General features: G+C 47.0%; 2 protein-coding genes across 2 annotated transcripts in view; both read right to left on the bottom strand.

Annotated features, from left to right (window-relative positions):
• Nucleotides 1-3071: 3071 nt before the first annotated feature.
• TXNDC2 (thioredoxin domain containing 2) lies at nt 3072-4566 on the bottom strand. The gene is made up of 2 exons (XM_065889476.1): nt 4482-4566; nt 3072-4156 (listed from the first exon to the last, which is right to left on the bottom strand). Exons 1-2 carry the CDS (start codon nt 4564-4566, stop codon nt 3072-3074), a joined length of 1170 nt encoding a protein of 389 aa, XP_065745548.1.
• Nucleotides 4567-13338: 8772 nt separating this feature from the next.
• Nucleotides 13339-20551, bottom strand: part of RAB31 (RAB31, member RAS oncogene family) — a 69744-nt gene continuing 62531 nt past the window's right edge. Inside the window, exon 7 of the mRNA XM_065889475.1 lies at nt 13339-13433. Within this exon, the coding sequence (XP_065745547.1) occupies nt 13339-13433 (95 nt within the window). The remainder of the gene's footprint in view (nt 13434-20551) is intronic.

Below are 20551 nucleotides of genomic sequence, written 5' to 3'. Positions count from 1 at the left end.
GTGTTTGAAAGGCACTGGGTAAGTGCACAGCATCTTCTTATCAGGTTGGGAATTGAGTGATGCTGACCACATTCTTGGCGTAGCCCTTGGTCCAAGGCAGTGTGTCCAACGTCATCGCCATCCCCTGCAGAAGACACGCTAGTCTGCCCAGCACCTCTTCCCTCCTCCCCCTGCCCCCGTGGTGGTCCTGCTTAGCTTTGATGCTTTCATGGCACTGACCCAGACCTGCAAGTTCTCCCCCAAGTACTCAGGATGGTGCAGGGATCGGCATATGACTAGACAGTCAAACTCTTCCCGGGGACTTTGATTTGAGTTATTAGGTAACAGGCTCACTTTTTATCTGTGTTCACAAGCCAGCGAAGCAAGCGATGCTAAAAGCAACACGAGCAGCAGAGCCAAGAGGTGGAGAACAGCAGGTCCTGATGCTGTTGTTTGAACGCCCACACCCACCTGAAGCAGTTTGTCCCCCTAGAATCTCCACTTTCAAGATCCAGTACTCCCTCCATTTTTGCTGGAGCAGGTTTGAGTTGGGTTTCCGTCACTTGCCACCAAAAAGTTAATATATCACCTACCCCACGGCACCCAAGATCACCAAGGCAGTTCATCTCCAAAAGAAGAACTGCTACTGATTTAGTCTCTACGACCATCTGTCCTGTAAAGCCGGGAAGGCCCAGAATGCACAACTGGAACACAGAACCTGCAGTTAAATTCAGCGTTCAAAGATTCCACCAGAGCATCCATGACCTTGGGCCAGTGTGCTCACTCCCCTTTGCTTTGTCCTTCCAAATTTTGTATTTCCCAGCAGTTTCTAAGCAACTGGGGTCTCCAAAGTACTCTATAATTGTTTGTTTGTTTTTCTTCTATTATAAGTAAGCGGGAAAAAGTAGAATGAAAGAAAAAATATGCATACAGAGAGAGCCAATGACAACACTTTATGCTTTTTATTCCATTTTCAAGTAAAACAGGGATCATCCTGTTCTTCGTATTTGGACCTTTTTATTCTCTTGTTTCCATTTTTCATTTCTGAGTGAATTTGGAAGAGCAGAGTCCTGCTTTCCTGGTCCCCGTATGCCTTATAAGCATTGCCTGGGGGAAGGAAGGCCCTCCGTCTAGCCAGACCCTTAGGAGGCATGTAACCCAGACCCCACAGCCGGCTCCAGGAGGACTCCGGCCTGTAGCCCTTGTTGAGCAACTGAACAAGGAGCCCATTAGACAGAAGTGGCTCCAGGGCTTCGGTGGCCTCTGCAAGCCAACCAGAACCAAAGCCTGAGATGCCTCAAGGCAAGGAAATTGAAACCTGAGGATCACAGCCAACCAGGCTTCAGGCTGCAGCAGTCCAACCATTCCCTTGCTTTGCTTCCCCACCTTCTCCGTGTCAGTCTTTCCCCAGCTCTTGTCGGCCGAGCCCCCCTAACCATTCACGGTTTGGCGCTGCCCAACTGGAATGGTTTTTGTTTGTTTTCTTTTGTTTTGTTTTGTTTTTGCGCTACGCGGGCCTCTCACTGCCGTGGCCTCTCCCGTTGCGGAGCACAGGCTCCGGGTGCGCAGGCTCAGCGGCCATGGCTCACGGGCCCAGCTGCTCCGCGGCACGTGGGATCTTCCTGGACCGGGGCACAAACCCGTGTCCCATACATCGGCAGGCGGACTCTCAACCACTGCGCCACCAGGGAAGCCATATATATACACATATATATTGTGTGTGTGTCTGTGTGTGTATGATACGCGGGCCTCTCACTGTTGTGGCCTCTCCCGTTGCGGAGCACAGGCTCCGGACGCGCAGGCTCAGCGCCCATGGCTCACGGGCCCAGCTGCTCCGCGGCATGCGGGATCCTCCCGGACCGGGTCACGAACCCGTGTCCCCTGCATCGGCAGGCGGACTCTCAACCACTGCGCCACCAGGGAAGCCCTCAAATTCTTTAAAACATTCTAGATCAGCAGAAGATAAGACAGTGGCTGACAGGGAATGGGGGGAAATGCAGGGTTGTCGTTCAGTGGGTATAAAATTAGTTATCCAGGATGAATACGTTCTAGAGATTTGCTGGACAGTATAGTGTCTGTAGTTAATATGCTATAGTACACTTAAAATGTGTTAAGAGGGTAGATCTCATGCAAAGTGTTCTTAACACACACACACCAAGGTAAGGGACACACAGGGCAAGTTGTGGAAACAGATGATGGGTAGGTTTATTACCTCAATGGTGGTGATGGTATCACGTGTGTATGCGTATGTCCAAACTCACCAAACTGTATATATTAAATATATGCATATATATGCAATATATATGTGTATACACACACACACTCTGAGACATCTGAGAACAGGTATCAGAAACCCAGTTACCAGGATGACAAAGCAGGAACTCTGCTACTAGGTTGCTGATGTCATAATGGCACCAAGGATCACACTAATTTAAACTTGAACCATAAATCTCTTGGTCTGAGAAAACCAGAAGTTTTGAGCTGTCTCAGATTTTGTGAGCCTGGATCAGTAGAAAGAAGCCTGAACTTGAAATCTGGAAACATGGCCTTGGTCTCAGCTCTGATACCAAAGAATCCCCTAGATGTTTGTGGAGCCCGTGACATTTCCTGAGGCCTCCATAGCACTTCCCGCACATGAAGGAGGTTAGATATATGTGAATCCTTCAAATTCTTTACTTTCTTATCAGATATCCCAAAGGTATGTGAACATCAGAAATTTCCACTCGTCATTAAAACATGTCCTTCTACAGAAAAACTGTCTAAATTTCCAGCGTTGCCACTAGGATTACACGAGCTGAATTTTCAAGAGTGAGTGAAAAAAAAAAACATCAAGATTAAAAAATAGGGGACAACTGGACTTCCAATATCTCCACCAAAGGAAATTCTAATATCACACTGTCCCATCAACAAGAACACAGTCACAACAGGCATTAGGGCTTTGACTGCTTTGGGGAAAGGGTTGAGCTACTGTTTCCGACTCACATGCAGGTACCACTTGGACACACACTTTTGTTACCCCTCATCTTTTTTTGTAAATAAAAAATCACAAGCTATGAACAGCCGACTGTTCCTAATGCTTTTGGAACACACGATCACTTTAATGCGGTAATGAATGTCTCGAGTTTTTCCTTAAGGGCACCAGAAAATTCGCCCACCTTTTCTTCTTTTTTATAAAACTGAAAGGTTGGGATGCAAACGATATTGCAGTCTTTCGCCAGCCCCTCACCCTCATCAGCGTCCACTTCCAGGAACACCACATCCTTGTGCTTCGTGGACAGGGACCGGAAAAGGGGCTTGATTGACCTGCAAGGCCTGCACCACGTGGCCGAGAAGTCCACAGCAACCAGTCTCTCCCCGGCTTCCTTCAGCGCCACCTCGAAGTCTTCCTTGCTCAGGATCACCTTCACCAGATCCTCCTCCAGGACCTCCATGGCCTCATCTGCTGACTGCAGGTTGCCTTCTATTGGCTGGATGGTGTCTTCTAAGGACTTGGGGGTGTCACCCTCCTTGGGCAGAACGGTTTCGGCTGAGAACTTTGGGGTGTCACACTGCTTGGATAGAATGGTTTTGGCTGAGAGCTTGTGGGTGTGGCCCTGCCCGGGCAAAATGAATTTTGCTGGAAAATTGGGGGTATTGCCCTGCTTGGGCAAGGTATTTTTTTCTGAGGAATTGGGGATGTCAGCCTGCTTGCACAGGACGGTTTTGAGTGGGGAACTGGGGGTGTCACCCTGCTTTGGTGAAATGATTTCGGCTGGGGAGTTGGGGGTGTCAGCCTGCTTGAGTGGGATGATTGTTTCTGGGAATTTGGGGGAGTCAGCCTGCTTGGGTGGGATGATTTGGGTTGGGGAATTGGGTGGGATGATTTTGGCTGGGAAATTGGGGGTGTCAGCCTGCTTGGGGGGAATGATTTTGGCTGGGAAATTGAGAATGTCACCCTCTTTTGGTGGGATGGTTTCTTCTGGGAAATTGAGGGTGTCAGCCTGATCGGGCAGAATGGTTTGGGTTGGGGAATTGGGGGTGTCAGCCTGCTTGGGGGGGACACTTTGGGCTGGGGAGCTGAGGGTGTCACTGCCCTGCTCAGGTGGGAGTGTGTCCATGGCCTGTAGGACTTCAGACCGCTCCGCAGGTACGTGTTGAACGTTGCTGACCTCATGGACAAAGGCCTCCGGGGTGTGTGCTGGGACCAGGAGTGTCACATGGCTGGATAGAACCTGTAATGATGGACTTTCTGAAGAAAAGGGTAAAAAAATAAAAATGCCAAAGAAGAAACAAAATAATTCTGATCATCTACTCCAAGGAAGACGGGTGTCATTCTCAGAGCTCGTGAAGGTAGTCTTATAACAGATGTATTCACTTCCATAATCAGATTCAGCAGAAGGCCAAGCAGCATCGATTACATGTCATCTTCATGTGGGTTTTTTGTTTAACTACAACTTTGTCTGCTTAGTGCGACACTGCAGCCAACCCCCTTAGCGCATAGGTCCCCCTTCCCTCCCCCTTACCTGTAGCCTCACCTTCATTCATGTCTGCCTGACTGACTGGCCTCTTTTCCGATTCTTCCGGGGCTCCAGCTTCATCACTTTCCATTTCCGGTCCTTGTCGCAACCCACCCCTACTTCACAGATGCCTCACAGTGCCAGCGAGGGCATCCCCTGCAACCTTTTCCAACTGAACGTCATACAAGGAGTAACAACTTGTATCCGGGTGGTGCTCACAGCCGGTTTGCCCTCTTTGTTCTCACAAGGGTCCTCCTCGACAGTGTCATGACAGCCTGGGTTTGGGGGCTGCTCTGTGCGTGAGGCTGTGCCCAGTGCCTGAAATGAATTCACAGCCATTATTTCCTGCGACACAACACAGCACTGAGGTAAGTCCCATTATGACCCCCACTTTACAAGTGAGAAAACTGAGTCTTAGAGAAGTTATGTGACCCGCTCAAGGTCTCAGAGCTCATGGTGGGGCAGCTTCCGAGCCCATACTCGGAACACTGGGCTGGGCTGGGCTGCTTGCCGGATGCCCTGGCCAGGGTGGGTAACTTGAGATCACCTCTCCTGCCCTCTCCCTCTAGGATCCCCAGCTCCTGCTTTCTCTTTATGACTCACCCACCGTAACCATCAACATCCTCTTAACCATGTTACCCTCTTCTGCAAAGTCCTGTGTGCTGGTCAGATGTCCGGTTTGGACACTGGGAAGAGAGATTACGACACAAAGGGGTTCCCTAACTGAGAAGAGGCAGAAGTGAAAACATCACCCCCATCCGTGTAGACCAAGAACCAAGAGAACAGTACCTGTGTCCCATCTCCAGGTAGAAACCTCAGCACGGACACAGATTAAATGTGTTCAGAGGAAAGCTGGAAGCAGGGGAGGATTTGCCTCCTGCTCCATCTGGAAGAGCAGGGAGGGCCCACGTCCACATGGCAGCATGGGTCACAGGCAGATTCTTGGGCCAGGGATCAGGAAGTCCTCACACCCTGGGGTGGGGCCGTGAGTGTTCTAAGACCAGAGAACCAGTAGAAGCTCAAGGAAGAACAAAGAAGCCACAGTAGAGGTGGATCTGCGGTCAGAGGCAAGGAACAGAGGCACAGGCTCGAACAGTGGGTGACAGCACGGGGCCCCAGCCCTAGACAGGATCTACCGTCCTTAGCAGTTCCCAGTTCAGGGACCAGGCCAGACCAGCCACTTCACATGGGGACTCAGCAAGAGGTAGAGGGCCCAGGGACAGCTCATCCACACAGCCTTGTGCACCCACATATTATGGAGAGGGCAGGAATCAGGAAGACTGAGCTGCCTCCAGAATAAAACCATGTTCCTTAGACTGAAATGCCACAAATGGGCAGAGATTGAATTCCATGCCCCTTCTCCTCACCGTCCCTCCCAAAATCCCTCTGAGGTCAGGCTCATGGGGAAGAGTAGACGCCTTGTAGGAAAATTTTAAAGTCTCATTATATCTGCACATCTTAATAAAAATGAGGAAATCTGTGACCCCGTGACATTCATACTTGGGGATCTGAGTTGTGTTTTAGGTTCGGCAGGGTTTTTCCAATTATTTCTACTCTTGATTCTGAAATTCAGATGGATTCGAGGCAACTTGAAATATTGATGCTGCTGAATAATTTTCACTCAACTTGTCCTAAAACGTATTTTTTTTACCTTCAGCACAAGCTCATCCCCAAATTGCTCATGAACCCTTATGTCAGTCGTGGTTCTGTCAGTGAAACAATCAGCTATTTTAGGCATAGAAAGATCTGTCTAATCAGAAAGTAGCTGGAAAGGCTGCTTTGGGTGAGGTGTCCAGGAATGATTCCCAGAAATAGGAACAATGCCGCAGAACTGGCCTGCCAGGGGGGCTGCGACCTCCTTTTGGAGGATAGCAAACACGCAGGGCAGGTGGTCAGGAGCAGGGGCCCCAGCCACTGGTGGCAGAGAAGGAGGCTGGGCCCAGATGAGGGGGGGATTTGTCACCACAGGTGACAGAGCTGGAATTTTATTTAATTTGCAATGGGTGTCCCAGAAAGTTTTGAGGAAACATGATCTGATATGCATTTTAGCAGATTCACTGTTACCATTTATTCAACCATAGATCTGAGGGCCAAAGGCAGAATTCAAAGAGATCTGTTAAGAAACGATCGCATAGTTGAGAGAGAACATATTGAAAGTCTCAACTGGGACAGTGGAAAGAGGGTTCAGGGTTGGAGAAATTCCAGACATAAAATTTACTTTGTTTGATAAATGCTTGAGAGGAGCTGAAATTGAATCTCGAACGTGGAGCCTGGGCAGCTGGGAGAAAGCAGTGCATGAGACACACAGGTAACAGGGGAACGGGGCCTGCGTGCCCAGAGGGGCATCGTACCCGAGGCAGGACATCCACCTGGCAGCTGGAGATCAAGGTCTGATCTCCGGAGAAAAGTCAGGCCAGACCACCATGTGGAAGACAAACACCCAGAGGTGACAGTTGAAATCCTGAGATTGCAGGCGATCATTAGGAAGGGGTATCAATGGAGGAGGGTTAGGAGCACGGATTTGCAGGAAGCACCTGCATTTGAGCAGGTATGTGTAAAGGGGGAGGAGCCAGGAGAGCCTTGGAGCCCAGGCCAGAGGCCAGAGAAGGAGCATCCGGTGGTAAGTCAACAGCCTCGGGTGCCCTTGGGGAAGTGGGGGGAGTGAGAAGAAAGAGGGCAGTGGTGGGGCAATTAGGTACCTAAATTCAGGTGAGGAGTGAATAGAAGGTCACGGTTCTCCTTTAAGAATTCAATTAGTGTGAAGGAAAGAGAGGGTAGCTTGATGGGGAAAAGGAGAAGGACAGTAGTTTATCAAACCTAGTGACAATTTATGCATATGTGTAAGTGAACAAGAGGAGAAAACAGTGCAGAGGGAATTTTAAGATGGAAGCAAAAAAAAAAAAAAAAAGCTTGGGACATGCTTTAGAAGTGAGTTGGGATCCTTTTCTGAAGGAGCAAAAAAGGAGAGAATAGGTACAAATCCGGAGAAAACTCAAGGTAAAGGCGAGCAGAGAACACTAGCCACGCTTGGGTCATCCGGGCCCACTTGGGGACAGGGTTTGGGGACTGGGTTCTCTGAAGGAATTCAGTGCCTCAGGCCCTGTAAAGTCAGACTTGTCAGACGCTGATCCAGAAGCCATTTCAAAAAGCCAGTGGAGGGCTTCCCTGGTGGCGCAGTGGTTGAGAGTCCACCTGCCGATGCAGGGGACACGGGCTCGTGCCCCGGTCCGGGAAGATCCCACATGCCGCGGAGCGGCTGGGCCCGTGAGCCATGGCCGCTGAGCCTGCGCGTCCGGAGCCTGCGCTCCGCAACGGGAGAGGCCACAACGGTGAGAGGCCCGCGTACTGAAAAAAAAAAAAAAAAAAAAGCCAGTGAAGAACTTGAGTCCCGGCTGAATGATGGGGTCAATGTCAAAGTCAGGGACAAGGAAAAGATACACGAAGCAGTCTGCGCAGTGGGTGGAGGGTCAGCACACCCGCAGTTGGGATCAGGTAATAGTTGAGTGAAATCCCGTTGATCGTGATTCAGCTCTGCCAGCCTGAGATGCTTAACCCTTGGGTCCCCGACCAGCACCTCCTCCTGAGATGCAAGAGTGGTAGCCTGGCCTCAGCATGGTGGGGGGCTGTCCTGCTCCCCAACTAAGCAGACCTCAGAAGGCCAGCTGAACCCTCTGTGGTCCTCCTGCACAAGTGAGAACAATCGTGCATCCTTCTCAGATTCATGTTCTGGATAAAATGAGATACAGTTTGAAAGGATTTAGCTCATGGGAAGCATTCGGTGAATGTGGATTTCCTTTCCTTCATTCTTTTATTTTTACAGTCCTTATAATGAGAGTAAAGAAAGGGGAAAATAGAAAGTCGTCCAAGGTACAAACTTCCAGTTAGAATATGAGTCCTGGGGATAGAACGGACAGTGTGGTGATGATAATTAATAACACCATGTTGCATATTTGAACGTTGCTAAGACAGTAGATCTTAAAAGTTCTCAGCACAAGAAAAAAAATTGTAACTATGTGAGGTGACAGATGTTAACTAGACTTATTGTGGGTGATCATTTCCCAAGATATACAAATATGGAGTCATTATTGTACATTTGAAACTGTGATGTGTTAATTATACTTTAATTTAAAAAGTTAAATTTGGAACTTCCCTGGTGGCACAGTGGTTAAAAATCCGCCTGCCAGTGCAGGGGACACAGGTGCAAGCCCTGGTCTGGAAAGATCCCACATGCCACGGAGCAACTAAGCCCGCGCCACAACTACTGAGCCTGTGCTCTAGAGCCCGCGAGCCACAACTAGTGAGCCTGCGTGCCACAACTACTGAAGCCCGTGGGCCTAGAGCCCATGCTCCGCAACAAGAGAAGCCACCACTATGAGAAGCCTGCGCACCTCAATGAAGAGTAGCCCCCGCTCACTGCAACTAGAGAAAGCCCGCATGCAGCAATGAAGACCCGACACAGCCAAAAATTAAAAAAAGTTTATTAACAAAAAAAAGTTAATTTTTTTTCTTTTCTTTCCCTGTGGTACACGGGCCTCTCACTGCTGTGGCCTCTCCCGTCGTGGAGCACAGGCTCCGGACGCGCAGGCTCAGCGCCCATGGCACGGGCCCAGCCGCTCCGCGGCATGTGGGATCCTCCCAGACCGGGGCACGAACCCGTGTCCCCTGCATCGGCAGGCGGACTCTCAACCACTGTGCCACCAGGGAAGCCCCAAAAGTTAAATTTTTTAATTAAAAAAGACAGGAGAAGATAACAGAAGCTAGCATTTGACTTCTGCCTCTCTTACCAGTCTATGGTCGTAGGCGACTTACTAACCTCCTGGGCCTCGGTTTCCTCATCTGTAGAATGGAGAGGATAATAGTATCTGCCTGATAAAGGGGGTTGTGAAAATAGAATGAGGTCATATGATGTAAAACACCTGGGACAATAGCTAGAGCAAAGCAGGTTGCTAAATTCGTGTTTGCTCTCGTTTACGAGCACCTGCTCCGTGCCGGGACCAAAAGAGGTACTTTCTGTCCAGTGAAACCCGTAAAGCCCACTCAGGAGGCACTGAGGGTGTTGACGTCTGTGTACACAGGGCCCTCCTGGCTGCCCGGAGCCCCCGTGGGCAGCCCTCTTCACACGCATGTTCTCCTTGAATCCTGAGGACACACACCTGCAGGGTAGATGCTACAGCTTTATATGGTGGATATCATACCTTGTATGACACCTTGGGGGCAGATGTTTTCAGAATTCGGAATTTTGTCTGGAATTTATAACAGTAATATGGTGCATCTATTACAGAACATGCAGCAGAGTCAGGGATCGAATCCTACAAGCAAAGAGCAGGAATTCTGCAACCGAATGTGCAGACATTCCCCCCTCACCCCCTCCTGGTTGGATAAGTAGCTATAAATAGCATCACATCAGTTCAGGTCTGGTTTTACGGCCAAATGAGTCCATATCAAACTTAAGAAAAAGTCCCTTCCAAAGCTTTTGGGATTCCAGAATTGGGAATGTGTGCATATGAATTATTTTCTGCATTTGATATGTGAGGAAACGGAAGCTTAGAGAGATTGACCTTCCAAACCCTCCCACAGCCAGCAAGCTACTTAAAACAATTATTCATCCGAACATTATAATAAGAAAAAGACAAAGTTGGTAAAACTTAAAATATTTATTAGTATGAATCAGTGTGCGTTAAACCAAAAATAACAGATAAAATTGGACGATGTGGAGGGCAATGCTTTACTACAGAATATAAGGTGGAGAGGTCCTAATGTCTGCAGCAGCGTCTTCTATACGTGAGAACTGGGTCCAGCCCAGACAGAAGCCCTTTACAAAAACACGAGAAAGGGAGCAGTTTACACAACTGAGCGGTGACAATGGATCACTGGGTCTGGTTTCATGGTTAAACCAGAACCTAATAGGTCTGAATGAGGCTTGGAGTCCTTTTATTTATGAGCCCACTCTTTCTTCAAGTTGCAATGAGCATGGCAGAGCAGGGAGAAGCAGGGCCCCTGAGGGGAGCCAGTTTCAGCCATCACAGGCCACGTTCCTTGATCTCAGGGGGCATACTTTGGTCACCCGAGCCTCCCTCGGTCCTCGGTGGGTCCCAACCCTTTGCTTGGCTAAATGTTGGCTTTAGGTCTTCAGCCGTCTATGGTTTGCAAGGGAAGTCATCTTTAGCGCCCCGATGTACCACTTTCCACTATGAAAATGGCAGGTCAATTATGTGCGTAGGTAGAATGTTTGCATGACCCCACTGCCATTTTAGAGATTCCCACCGGGAAATAATCCCTCTGAGAGCCCGTGCCTGCGTTACATGACACAGAGTCACGAGCCAGACTCAGCCAGTGAAATGGATCACATGTCGGCATAACAAATATGAAATCATATTTACACATATACACACGGGTACCACACAGGAGAGGAAGGAAAACAGAGGAAAAGAGCACATTTGGGGAAACTGGGCAAAGGATGCTGCTTGACATTTTGGAGCAACAGTAATTTCCAGGCCTTTACATGATATTGTGTGGTTATAGTTCAAAGATTAGAACAGCCAGAAAGTACTCTCAAGGCAAAATAAAGGAAGATCCGAAAGCCTCCTTGCGGACAAGGCTCGAGCACCTATCTTCAGGGAAGACGCCGTGTTCCTGTGAACGTGTGTGTGCCCAAGTGCCATCTACTCTTTCTACCAATTGCTCCAAGGACTGACTATAGACACATTGTCCCCTGATGGCTTGAATAGTTAAGGCCATACAGGAAGGCAAAAGAGTGGTTCCCACCCTCATGGGCTTCTGGGTGGGTACCCAGCTGGTTAAGACCGGCTGTTTTATGCAAGATGCGAGCACCGAAGACTTGCTGGGCTGCGTACCTCCTTAGCTAGGCAACCTTGTCTAGAGACAAGCCCAGGTCCTCGGGGACAGCTGGATGATGAAAGATTCCAAAATAAGCCTACATTACACCTGGAATTAGGTCATTTGAATTTGCAACCCACATTTTTTTTTAACTTCGGAAAGAGGCAAGATAATCGCTTGGCCTGCAAGCAGAATCACAGTAGCCCATAAAAGTGACAAGGTGAAGAAAACCCTAAAAAACCCTGCAAAGGCCCTGCCAAGACGTCCACGTGCCAACTGCTAACAGTTTTTGAGGAACCCGTCTGAGAGAGCTACGAGGCACTCCTGAACCAAAAATAAGTGTTTCCAGCGTTCGTGTCCTAAGATTGTCAAGTTACTCTTGCAAGCTGGAGGAAGCAGTAAGAACATCAAACTGACAACACATTCTCGAGTTTAAAAACCCTAAATCTGAGATTTCGACCTGCTTTCTTGATTGCAGTCCACGTGAAGAAGTGTGAACTCGGCCCTGGTCTCTCAAGGACTCTCGCTTTTTTGGGTGGCAGACTCAGCGTCCCCGCCCATCCAGGGCTCAGGGGCAGAGCCTGGCAGGACTCAAGCACAGTTACTGAAAGTTCGAGGGTTTTACTCAGCTTATGATCTCTTCCCTGATTTTTACACTGCAGGTTTCCAATTAATGTTTGTTGAGCCCTGAAGGTACCAGCTGGCCCTGATGCCATACTACGTGATCAACCACATCTCACCCCCAAAAAAGGCACCGATCTGAATATCCTCCAAGAATCACCTCCCAACATGAGCCCTCGTAGGAAACCAACTGCTTCTTGATCCCAGGTTTCTATGCAAGTTAGAATGGAAACAGGATTTGAATTTTCAATGGGGACGGCTTTTCCTCCTTTCCATGCCTTCTTCCCTTTTCCTTCCATTGGATTCAGACATCTTTAATTAATTGAGCAGACAGGAAATCTGAAAAGGGAGGGTTCACTGAAGTTTGTTCTCAGCCAACTGGCATTCCAGGGTTGGCCCTCTGGTTAGCCTTAATACCCACAGCCCCAAAGCTTGGCATCTTCTTCAAGACTTTCTCTGATCTTGCAGTTTTGCGGGGTCTAGAATCTTAATGTGCTGGTACTTCCTCTGGCTGGCTTTCCTGTAACCTATTATTCATTGATATTATTCGAAGTTTGCCCTACAATTTAGATTCAAACATCCTCCAGGTAATTTGTTCCCCGGATATGACACTATGACAAACTCTCTTAGTAAAATAATACTCTGTGTGAAACTTCCCTAGGAGAGTGGGAATTTATTACTGTGGAGGTGATGCAAACCAGGTGGTCTCTGGAATAATATTTATACCCTGCGTTTGCTACAGTTTACACAGTAGTGACTCCAATGACTTCCAAACCGGCCCTCCAAATCCCAGAATGACATGATATATTGTAGTCAGATTTGGTTGGCTGGTTTATATGACCAAAACTTAGAAAAATGTTCATTAAGTAAACGTCACAGATGTAGATAAAACTTCCTAATACATCTTTCTCCACTTTCATAACAGCGCAAGTCTATAGCAGATGGTCCAATTACACTCCACTGAAAGGGAAATTCCATGAACCTTTCAGTGGAGGTTGGTTGAGTAATTAAGGCAATGGCACTGAAGAAGTTCCTGAAATTTGGTTAGAAACGTAGGAAATCAGAGTGGAACACCAGTTTAGAATCTCACACACATAAGCCAGTAAGACTTCTGTACAAATTTAAGAATAATTTGAGGCTTTTAACAAAAAACTCAACTATAATTAATACCTAAATCCATTCCCTCCGAGTGAATTTCACGCACCAAAGGCCCTTTCCTGGCAGTGTGGTGGTTTTTCCCAGAGTTTTGAAGAATCCTTTTCCAGGGATGTTCCCTGCTCCGTTCCCTGCGGGTCTCACCTCCCTCTGAGCCAGGGGCCAGGCCACCGAGGGTGGGAGGCCCCCGCAGCAGCACACGGGGAGGGGAGCTCCGACCTCTTCAAGCACAGGGGACCCCAGCCCCAGGTCAGCAGCACCGCCGGCCGGCCTGCGAGGTTGGCTTCAGTTTGATTGTTCCATTGTTTCCGTTTTCATGGGGGTCCAACGGTGGGATCTGGCGACCTGGAAGGAACGGAGGCCAAGGTTGAGTTCCTGTTCCCAGCCAACCCCAGCCCGCTTCCACTTCTCCAGTCATGTGCAGGTCGCACATGAGGCAGAGGGGCTGTGGTACTAGCTCTTTCCCCCTCTCCCTCAGCTGTATGAAGTCAAGCTCAAGCATAGAAAGTTAAGGAAAGGGAAAAGTAGCTTTCTGATCATAAGTATTTCCCCGGAGGTGGAAGCCCTGCTCCAGAGCCGGCATCCCTCTTCTCTGCACAAACAGCAGCCACTGGTTCCTCCCAGCCTTCCCCCCCGCATCCACCACCGGAATGAGCCCCTTCTCAGCTCCTAGTGAGGCCTCATCTTTGTGCTTCTAAAAACAGACCTGGCTTGGGAATTGTGATGGTCCCAGTAACATCACGTATTAACACTGAGCTCCCGTCCCTCATCCTGCCAACGCACTTAGAGCATTAACTGGAAAGCCTTTGGAGACATTCTTCACAGGAAACAGTATCTTAAGTGTCATTCACAAGTAATCTTGTTTTAATTTAGAGAATTAGCTGAGAGTCTCTGCTAACAAATCCAAAGTAAAAATTAAACAGGCAGTGGAGGGGGATAGGGTGTTGTAGTTAAAGAGTATGTGTTTTGTTTTTTGTGGGGTTTTTTTTTTTTTTGGAGATGATAAAGAAATCCTAAAGCTGTGCTGATGGGTGCACATAAAAAACACTGAATTGTACATTTTGGTGAAATGTATAGTATGTGAGTTTTGTCTCAATAAAGCTGTCTTCTAAAAAGGAATGGAATATGGAAATAACAAACATTTGTGTAGAACCTCACAGTTAAAAGATTTTCACAGGCACATCTTCACTGGGTCCTGTGAAGCTGTGAAATGACTGTTATGATCACCATTTTACTATTAACTGGAGAACTTAGGCTACACCTGAAGGTCAATACCAAGGGGCACAGGTGGCTCTCTGATTATAACCTACATCTTGACTTTCTGATGGATCCCAAAGCCTGTGTCCCTCCCACTCTACCACCATAGCTCTTGATGCTACTTTTCTAACCCCCATGGAAAAGGCATGAAACACGAGCTCTAAAACAGGGATTTAAAAAAATCAGCTAATTAGGGCATCAGTTACTAGGTAACCAGTAATTAGAGATGGAAGGGAAATTAGTTCCAAGACAAAGCCCTTCCATGCAAGTGGATGCCCTAAGGACCATAAAGAGAGTCAAAACGCCCTGGAAGAGGTGCATTTTCACAAGGGTGGAAATCGTCAATTTCACAGGTATTAATGCATTGTGTAGATTGGGTGGTATGGCCACTCATGGAAGCTCAAGCATAAAGATTAAGGCCATTGGCAATTACCCAAAATTCAAAATTCGTGGTAGAGCTCTTATCCGCTTACGGGGCAGACATGAAGGCTGGAGGGATTTCTGCAGCTACTGCTTCTGCCAATTTGTGTCCTCCACAAAGCTGTACAAAGCTGCCGCAGGCCATCCTCCAAACAGTTCTGTCCTAATCCAGAAGCAAGTATGTACTTCCCTGTCCTGGACACGCTGTGTCTGTTTTATTAGTCATAAGAAAAGGGAAGGAAACAAAATGCCTCTCCTACTTTGTCAATCTTAAGTGATAAATAGAGGGGAAAGTTCCCAGTGACTACCAGTACTCTGATATATTTAGGTCAGATCTTCCCGCTCAAGTGTTCCATACCCCTCCAGAGAAACTGATGTGTTGTGGAGGGACGGCAGTGTCAAGTTACAGCATTACTGGTGTTATTTATTTCTTTATTTGAAGTATAGTTGATTTACAATCTTGTGTTAACTTCTGCTGTACAGCAAAGTGATGCAGTCATACATACATATATATACATTCTTTTTCATATTCTTTTCCATAATGGTTTATCGCTGGATATTGAATATAGGTCCCTGTGCTATACAGTAGGACCTTGTTGTTTATCCACCCTATATATAATAGTTTGCCTCTGCTCATCCCAAACTCCCAGTCCTTCCCCCTCCCTCCCCCAACCCCTTGGAAACCACAAGTCTGTTCTCTCCATCTGTGAGTCTGTTTCGTAGGTAAGTTCATTTGTGTCATATTTTAGATTCCACGTACAATTACTTAAGTTGTTTAAATTAACATTTCGGGTGCCTCCTGCGAGTGTTAGGAGCTGTAATAGGGGCTTTTGCATCTGCAATATTTTGGGACAAAATTGTAACTCTGACCGGTGCATGCCGCTGCCCTAGTTAACTAGTCAAGTACTGTTTACCGATTAGTTTTGACTACGTCAAGATCAGTATCCTACACTCCCATCAACCTCATGGTATTCTTAAGTTGTTAACTCTGAAGTTAGCAAAATAGCATTAAGCGGTATGCCCTCCTCTATGTGACCGATTCTACACACCAAGTGTCATAAAGTTTCATAAGTTTTTTCCTAGGAAAAGTACCTCAAATATAGAAAAAGCTCATCCAGAAGATTGAAGTCACAAAAGTGACTTGGAGTGAAGAGCTAGAAAGGGTAATGCCGGAGTGGCCCATCCCATCCCATCAGCACCTCCTTTGTCCCCATTCCTCCTCCTCTTCCCTGGCCCTCACTTCTCTCCTCAGCAGACGGTCAGGGGGACAAGGTCTGGGAGCAAGATTAGGTAACACTCGAGGCAGCCCCCCAAGAAGACGCCCCTCTTATTTGTTTTAAACTGTGAGCAACGTTTCTGAATCAGTGTCAGACTCGGCTTCTGAGAGAAGCCAGGTTCTGTTTATCTTCAGAATATCCCAAATCTCACTGAATAGAACAAAATATTTCTCCGAGACAGAATGACTGCAGTTTGTTTACATATTTGGGTTCCATGTAAAATTTTGAGAAAAGGGCTGTTCTGCTAAAAAAAAAAAAAAAAAATTAAAAACCGCTGATCCACAGCTCAGTGCTTTGTGACCGCCCGGAGGGGTGGGATAGGGAGGGTGGGAGGGAGGGAGACGCAAGAGGGAAGAGATATGGGCACATATGTATAACTGATTCACTTTGTTATGAAGCAGAAACTAACACACCATTGTAAAGCAATTATACTCCAATAAAGATGTAAAAAAAAAAAAACGTTGATCCAAAACACCTTTGAGGGTTTCCCCTGGTGGCGCAGTGGTTGAGAGTCCGCCTGCCGATGCAGAGGACGCGGGTTCGTGTCCCGGTCCGGGAAGATCCCACATGCCGCAGAGCGGCTGGGCCCGTGAGCCATGGCCGCTGCGCCTGCGCGTCCAGAGCCTGTGCTCCGCAACGGGAGAGGCCACAACAGTGAGAGGCCCGTGTACCGCAAACAAAACAAAACAAAACAAAAACAAAACACCTTTGAGGCCATCTGCACTGGAATGTGAATTAAAGGCTTAGATTGGTGTCCTGTGACACATCAAGGCATTTTTATGGGTATCATGACATTTGTTTCTAGGTTTTTTTTCCTGAGAATTGGGCTGCTCAAACCTTTTAGTCATGTCCAATTTTGTCATCATCGTGTAGATGTGGATAAAATCTTGTCATCATGGTCAATTGGAAAATGTTCTTTACAGATGTAGCAATTTCTCATTGAAAACTGCCCTCCTGGGGGAACATAATAGATTTCATGGTTCCCCAATGAAGGGGGAAGGTGCTAACTAGCCGTGTGGCTCCAAGTACATCATTATAGTAACTGCTTCCCTTTAAGGAATAAAGAGCTGGTATTACAGCCTTAAAATTCCCTTTTAATACCAATAAAAAGATATTTTCACACTTGTTCTGTGAATAAAGTTTCTTCAGTAACTCCTTAAAAAAAAAAAAGAATTACTGCAGTTTCCTTAGACTTTGTGTTTCTCATCTGGTGGAAAGAGTTTTGAGATCTGAGTGAGACTGTTCCAGGTGAGTGAATTCAGACATGCTATCTGCTCTCTCCAAGACGGCCTTTCCTCACCTACAAAAAGAACACGGGAAGTAGCCTGACAACCACCACGCATCACAGACGCTGTGGCTAATGTGCCAGGAGCCCAGGACAATGGGCGGGTCCCCAGCATCCCAGGCTCTGGATACAGCTACGTATCAACCCCTGCCTCCCCCTCCGCACAGTGGATGCTTAGGGTTCAGTTACTAGGATGGGGCCCATCCTGCTCTTCTCCTAAACACTCAGCCGGGGAGGGGCCCGCACGTGCCAGCTTCAAACAGTAAGAAGAAAGGAAGTGCTTCCATTTTCAGGCAGAGAAAGGAAAGCCGGGCCCTAACAACGACGCAAGCACCTTAAAAAGTGCAGGAAGCCACCAGCGCTGTGAAAACACACCAAGAACTCGGATCTTGTGGTCTGAGTTATTTGGAACTTACTCAAAGCTTCAATGCACTTACACAATAGCATAGTTCTGGAAAATGCCATAGCGTTTGGTACCAAGGTGATCACCTTGGAACACTGTTGAATCAGTATTAATTACATGGACACAGAATTGGACAAAAATATACACGCAAACGTCTGAAAGAAACATCACTGCATGTTTCTGCTCTTATAAAACGTCCTCTGAGTACACAACCTCCAAAGAGCTCGTTCTGGAGTATAAATCCTATGGCAGGGTGTTTATTTTAATAAGGTTTGGATTGTGTAAGATTCTGCTTGGGAAAAGTTAAAAGACTTTTTTTTTTTTTGGAGTTCCATTTTCCTGAAAGTTGATAGCCCAGAGAAAAAGCAGGCTTTAATAAATGATTCCTCAAGAATTCAGTATGTGAGAAAACAAACTCCAAGCCTATCAGCTGTATCACGGCTCTGGACTGGGGCTGTAACGCTTTTACACACAACAGCCTCAGCTGCAGCTGTCTTCTCGCCCTGTGTGGCGACTGGCCGCTTTCTGCACAGGCCTGGAGTCCTCGCTGACAAGTCGCTGTTTGCATTCTTCTCTCTTATCCCAGTCCCAGGATTTATGAGGCTCAGCTTTGTTTCCTTGGTGTTAGAGGTGCTGGTACTTGCCCTGTCACTTCCATTTCTTGATCCTGATTTTCTGAATCACCCAGAGACCAAGTTTACTAGGACTTGGCAGTCTTTGCCCTGGATCATGACCTCCACGCCTCTCCATTTAGAGAGGGGTCTCTATGGCCCACTGCGGTGCTCACAATCACGGGACCCTGCCGTAGAAATACAGAGTGGGGCAGGCGACACATGCATGACACTCGAGGTCATCCTCTTAACCGTCCTTTTGCCGTCGTAAAGAAGACAATATTGGGATTATGAGATGACCTGGAACATTAGAGTCTAGACCTCGGAAGGTGCTAACATTCTGTGCAGGACCAGCATGGCTTAGGATTCAGGAAGCGGATTCAGCCGGAGGCTGGCAGAAAATCTAGGTCAGGGATAACGAGAGCCTTAATTTGGGTGCAGTGGAGAGAAGCAGAAAACAGGGCTGGAATGAGAACTGTAGGAAGACACCTGGCAGACGTGACAATTGATTGGATGTGGGAGGGTAAAGAGACGGGGGAGGAAAACTGAAGTTCAAGTCTAGGAGCCGCGGGAACAGTGATGCCCCAGCAGAGGAGGAAGGGAGGGGGCAGATCACCACTGGCCGTTAGTCCAAAATGCCAAACGTCTTCAGCACGGAGGGGCTTAAGTTACTCTAAGATCATCAGGCTTCCTTACCTTTCAAAGGCATCGTTTCCTTCTATTTATTTTTTTAATTAATAGACTATATTTTGGGGAAGGGAGGTAGCTTTAGGTTTACAGAAGAAGTTGAGCATAAAGTTCAGAGAGTTCCCATACACTCCTCCTCCTAACTCCCGATTTCCTCTATTTTAACGTCTGGCAGGAGTGTGGAACATTTATTACAAGTGATGAGCCATTACTGATCGTTAAGTGAAGTCCATGGTTTCCGCGAGGGCTCACTCTTAGCGCTGTACATTCAATGGGTTTTGAGAAATGTATAATGACATGTAGCCACCATCACAGTATCACACAGAATAGTTTCACTGCCAGCCCCTGGCAACCACGGATCGTTTTACTGTCCCCATAGTTGTGCCTTTTCCAGAGCGTCATATAGTTGGAATCATATAATATGTAGCCTTTTCAGACTGGCTTCCTTCACTTAGTAAATATGCATTTAACATTCTCCCGTGTCTTTTCATGGCCTGATAGCTCATTTCCTCTTATGGCTGGAAAATATTCCATTGTGTGGATAGATCCCTTTTAATCTTTTAGTTTAACATTTAAAAATTATAAGACGCAAAAAGAAAAAACACAGGCCACAAAGAACAAATCTAATAAGCTAGGCTTCATCAAAATGAAAAACTTCTGCTCTTCCAAAGACGTTGTCAAGAAAGTGAAAACGCAAGCCACAGCCTGGGAGAAAATATTTGAAAGACAATTATCTGATAAAGAACATGTATCCAAACTATGTAAATAATCTTTAGAACCCAATAATAAGAAAACAACTCAATACAAAACGGGCAAAAGTTGAACAGACACTTCCCCAAAGAAGACACAAGGATTGCGAATAAGAACACGAAAAGGCACTCAACATAATCTGTCGTTAGGAAGATGGACGTCAAAACCACAAGGAGAGACCGCTATATTCCCATTCGAATGACTGAAATTTTATCAACTGATCATTCCACGTGCTGGCAAGGAGCTGGAGCTACTGGAGCTCTCCTGTATTGGTGGTGGGAATGTAAAATGTTAAAACTGCTTTGGAACACAGTCTGGGGGACCCTTAGAGTGTGAACCATTAGCTGTGAGATAAGCCAGTTGCGCCACTTCTAGGTATTTACCCACACAGACTTGTACACGAAAGCTCATCACAGCCTTGCCTGTAATTAATTGCCAAAACCTGAAAACAACCCAAATGTTTAGGTGAATGGACTAACAAATTTTTACTCATGTTACGGAATACCACTTGGTACTAAAATGGAACTCAGCAAACTCCATTGTGTTTTCAACTCGGATCAGGACAACTGACCTAACTGCTCGCATAAAGAAATTGCAAGGAGGGAACCTACTGCTAAGGAGGGGCTTAAAAGACACACCAGCTAATTTTATCAATTTTATCCACTGTGTGTGGAGCTTATTTGCAACCTGATCCAAACAAACTATAACATGCAAACAAAGAGACCATTTATGATCATTATGAACCACTGAAAATCTGAACACTGGATGTTTGA

Source organism: Phocoena phocoena, chromosome 13 (genome assembly GCF_963924675.1).
Source record: "Phocoena phocoena chromosome 13, mPhoPho1.1, whole genome shotgun sequence".
In the NCBI taxonomy this organism is placed as follows: Eukaryota; Metazoa; Chordata; class Mammalia; order Artiodactyla; family Phocoenidae; genus Phocoena; species Phocoena phocoena.
The sequence above is the reverse complement of the archived record's forward strand: the minus strand, read 5'-3'. Positions and strand labels throughout refer to the sequence as shown.

Coding starts and splice junctions, on each gene's coding strand:
- TXNDC2 (XM_065889476.1), bottom strand. CDS start 4,566: ATGGAAAGTGATGAAGCTGGAGCCCCGGAAGAATCGGAAAAGAGGCCA. Junction 4,157..4,481: donor GAATGAAGGTGAGGCTACAG/GTAAGGGGGAGG, acceptor TCCTGGTCCCAG/CACACACCCCGGAGGCCTTT.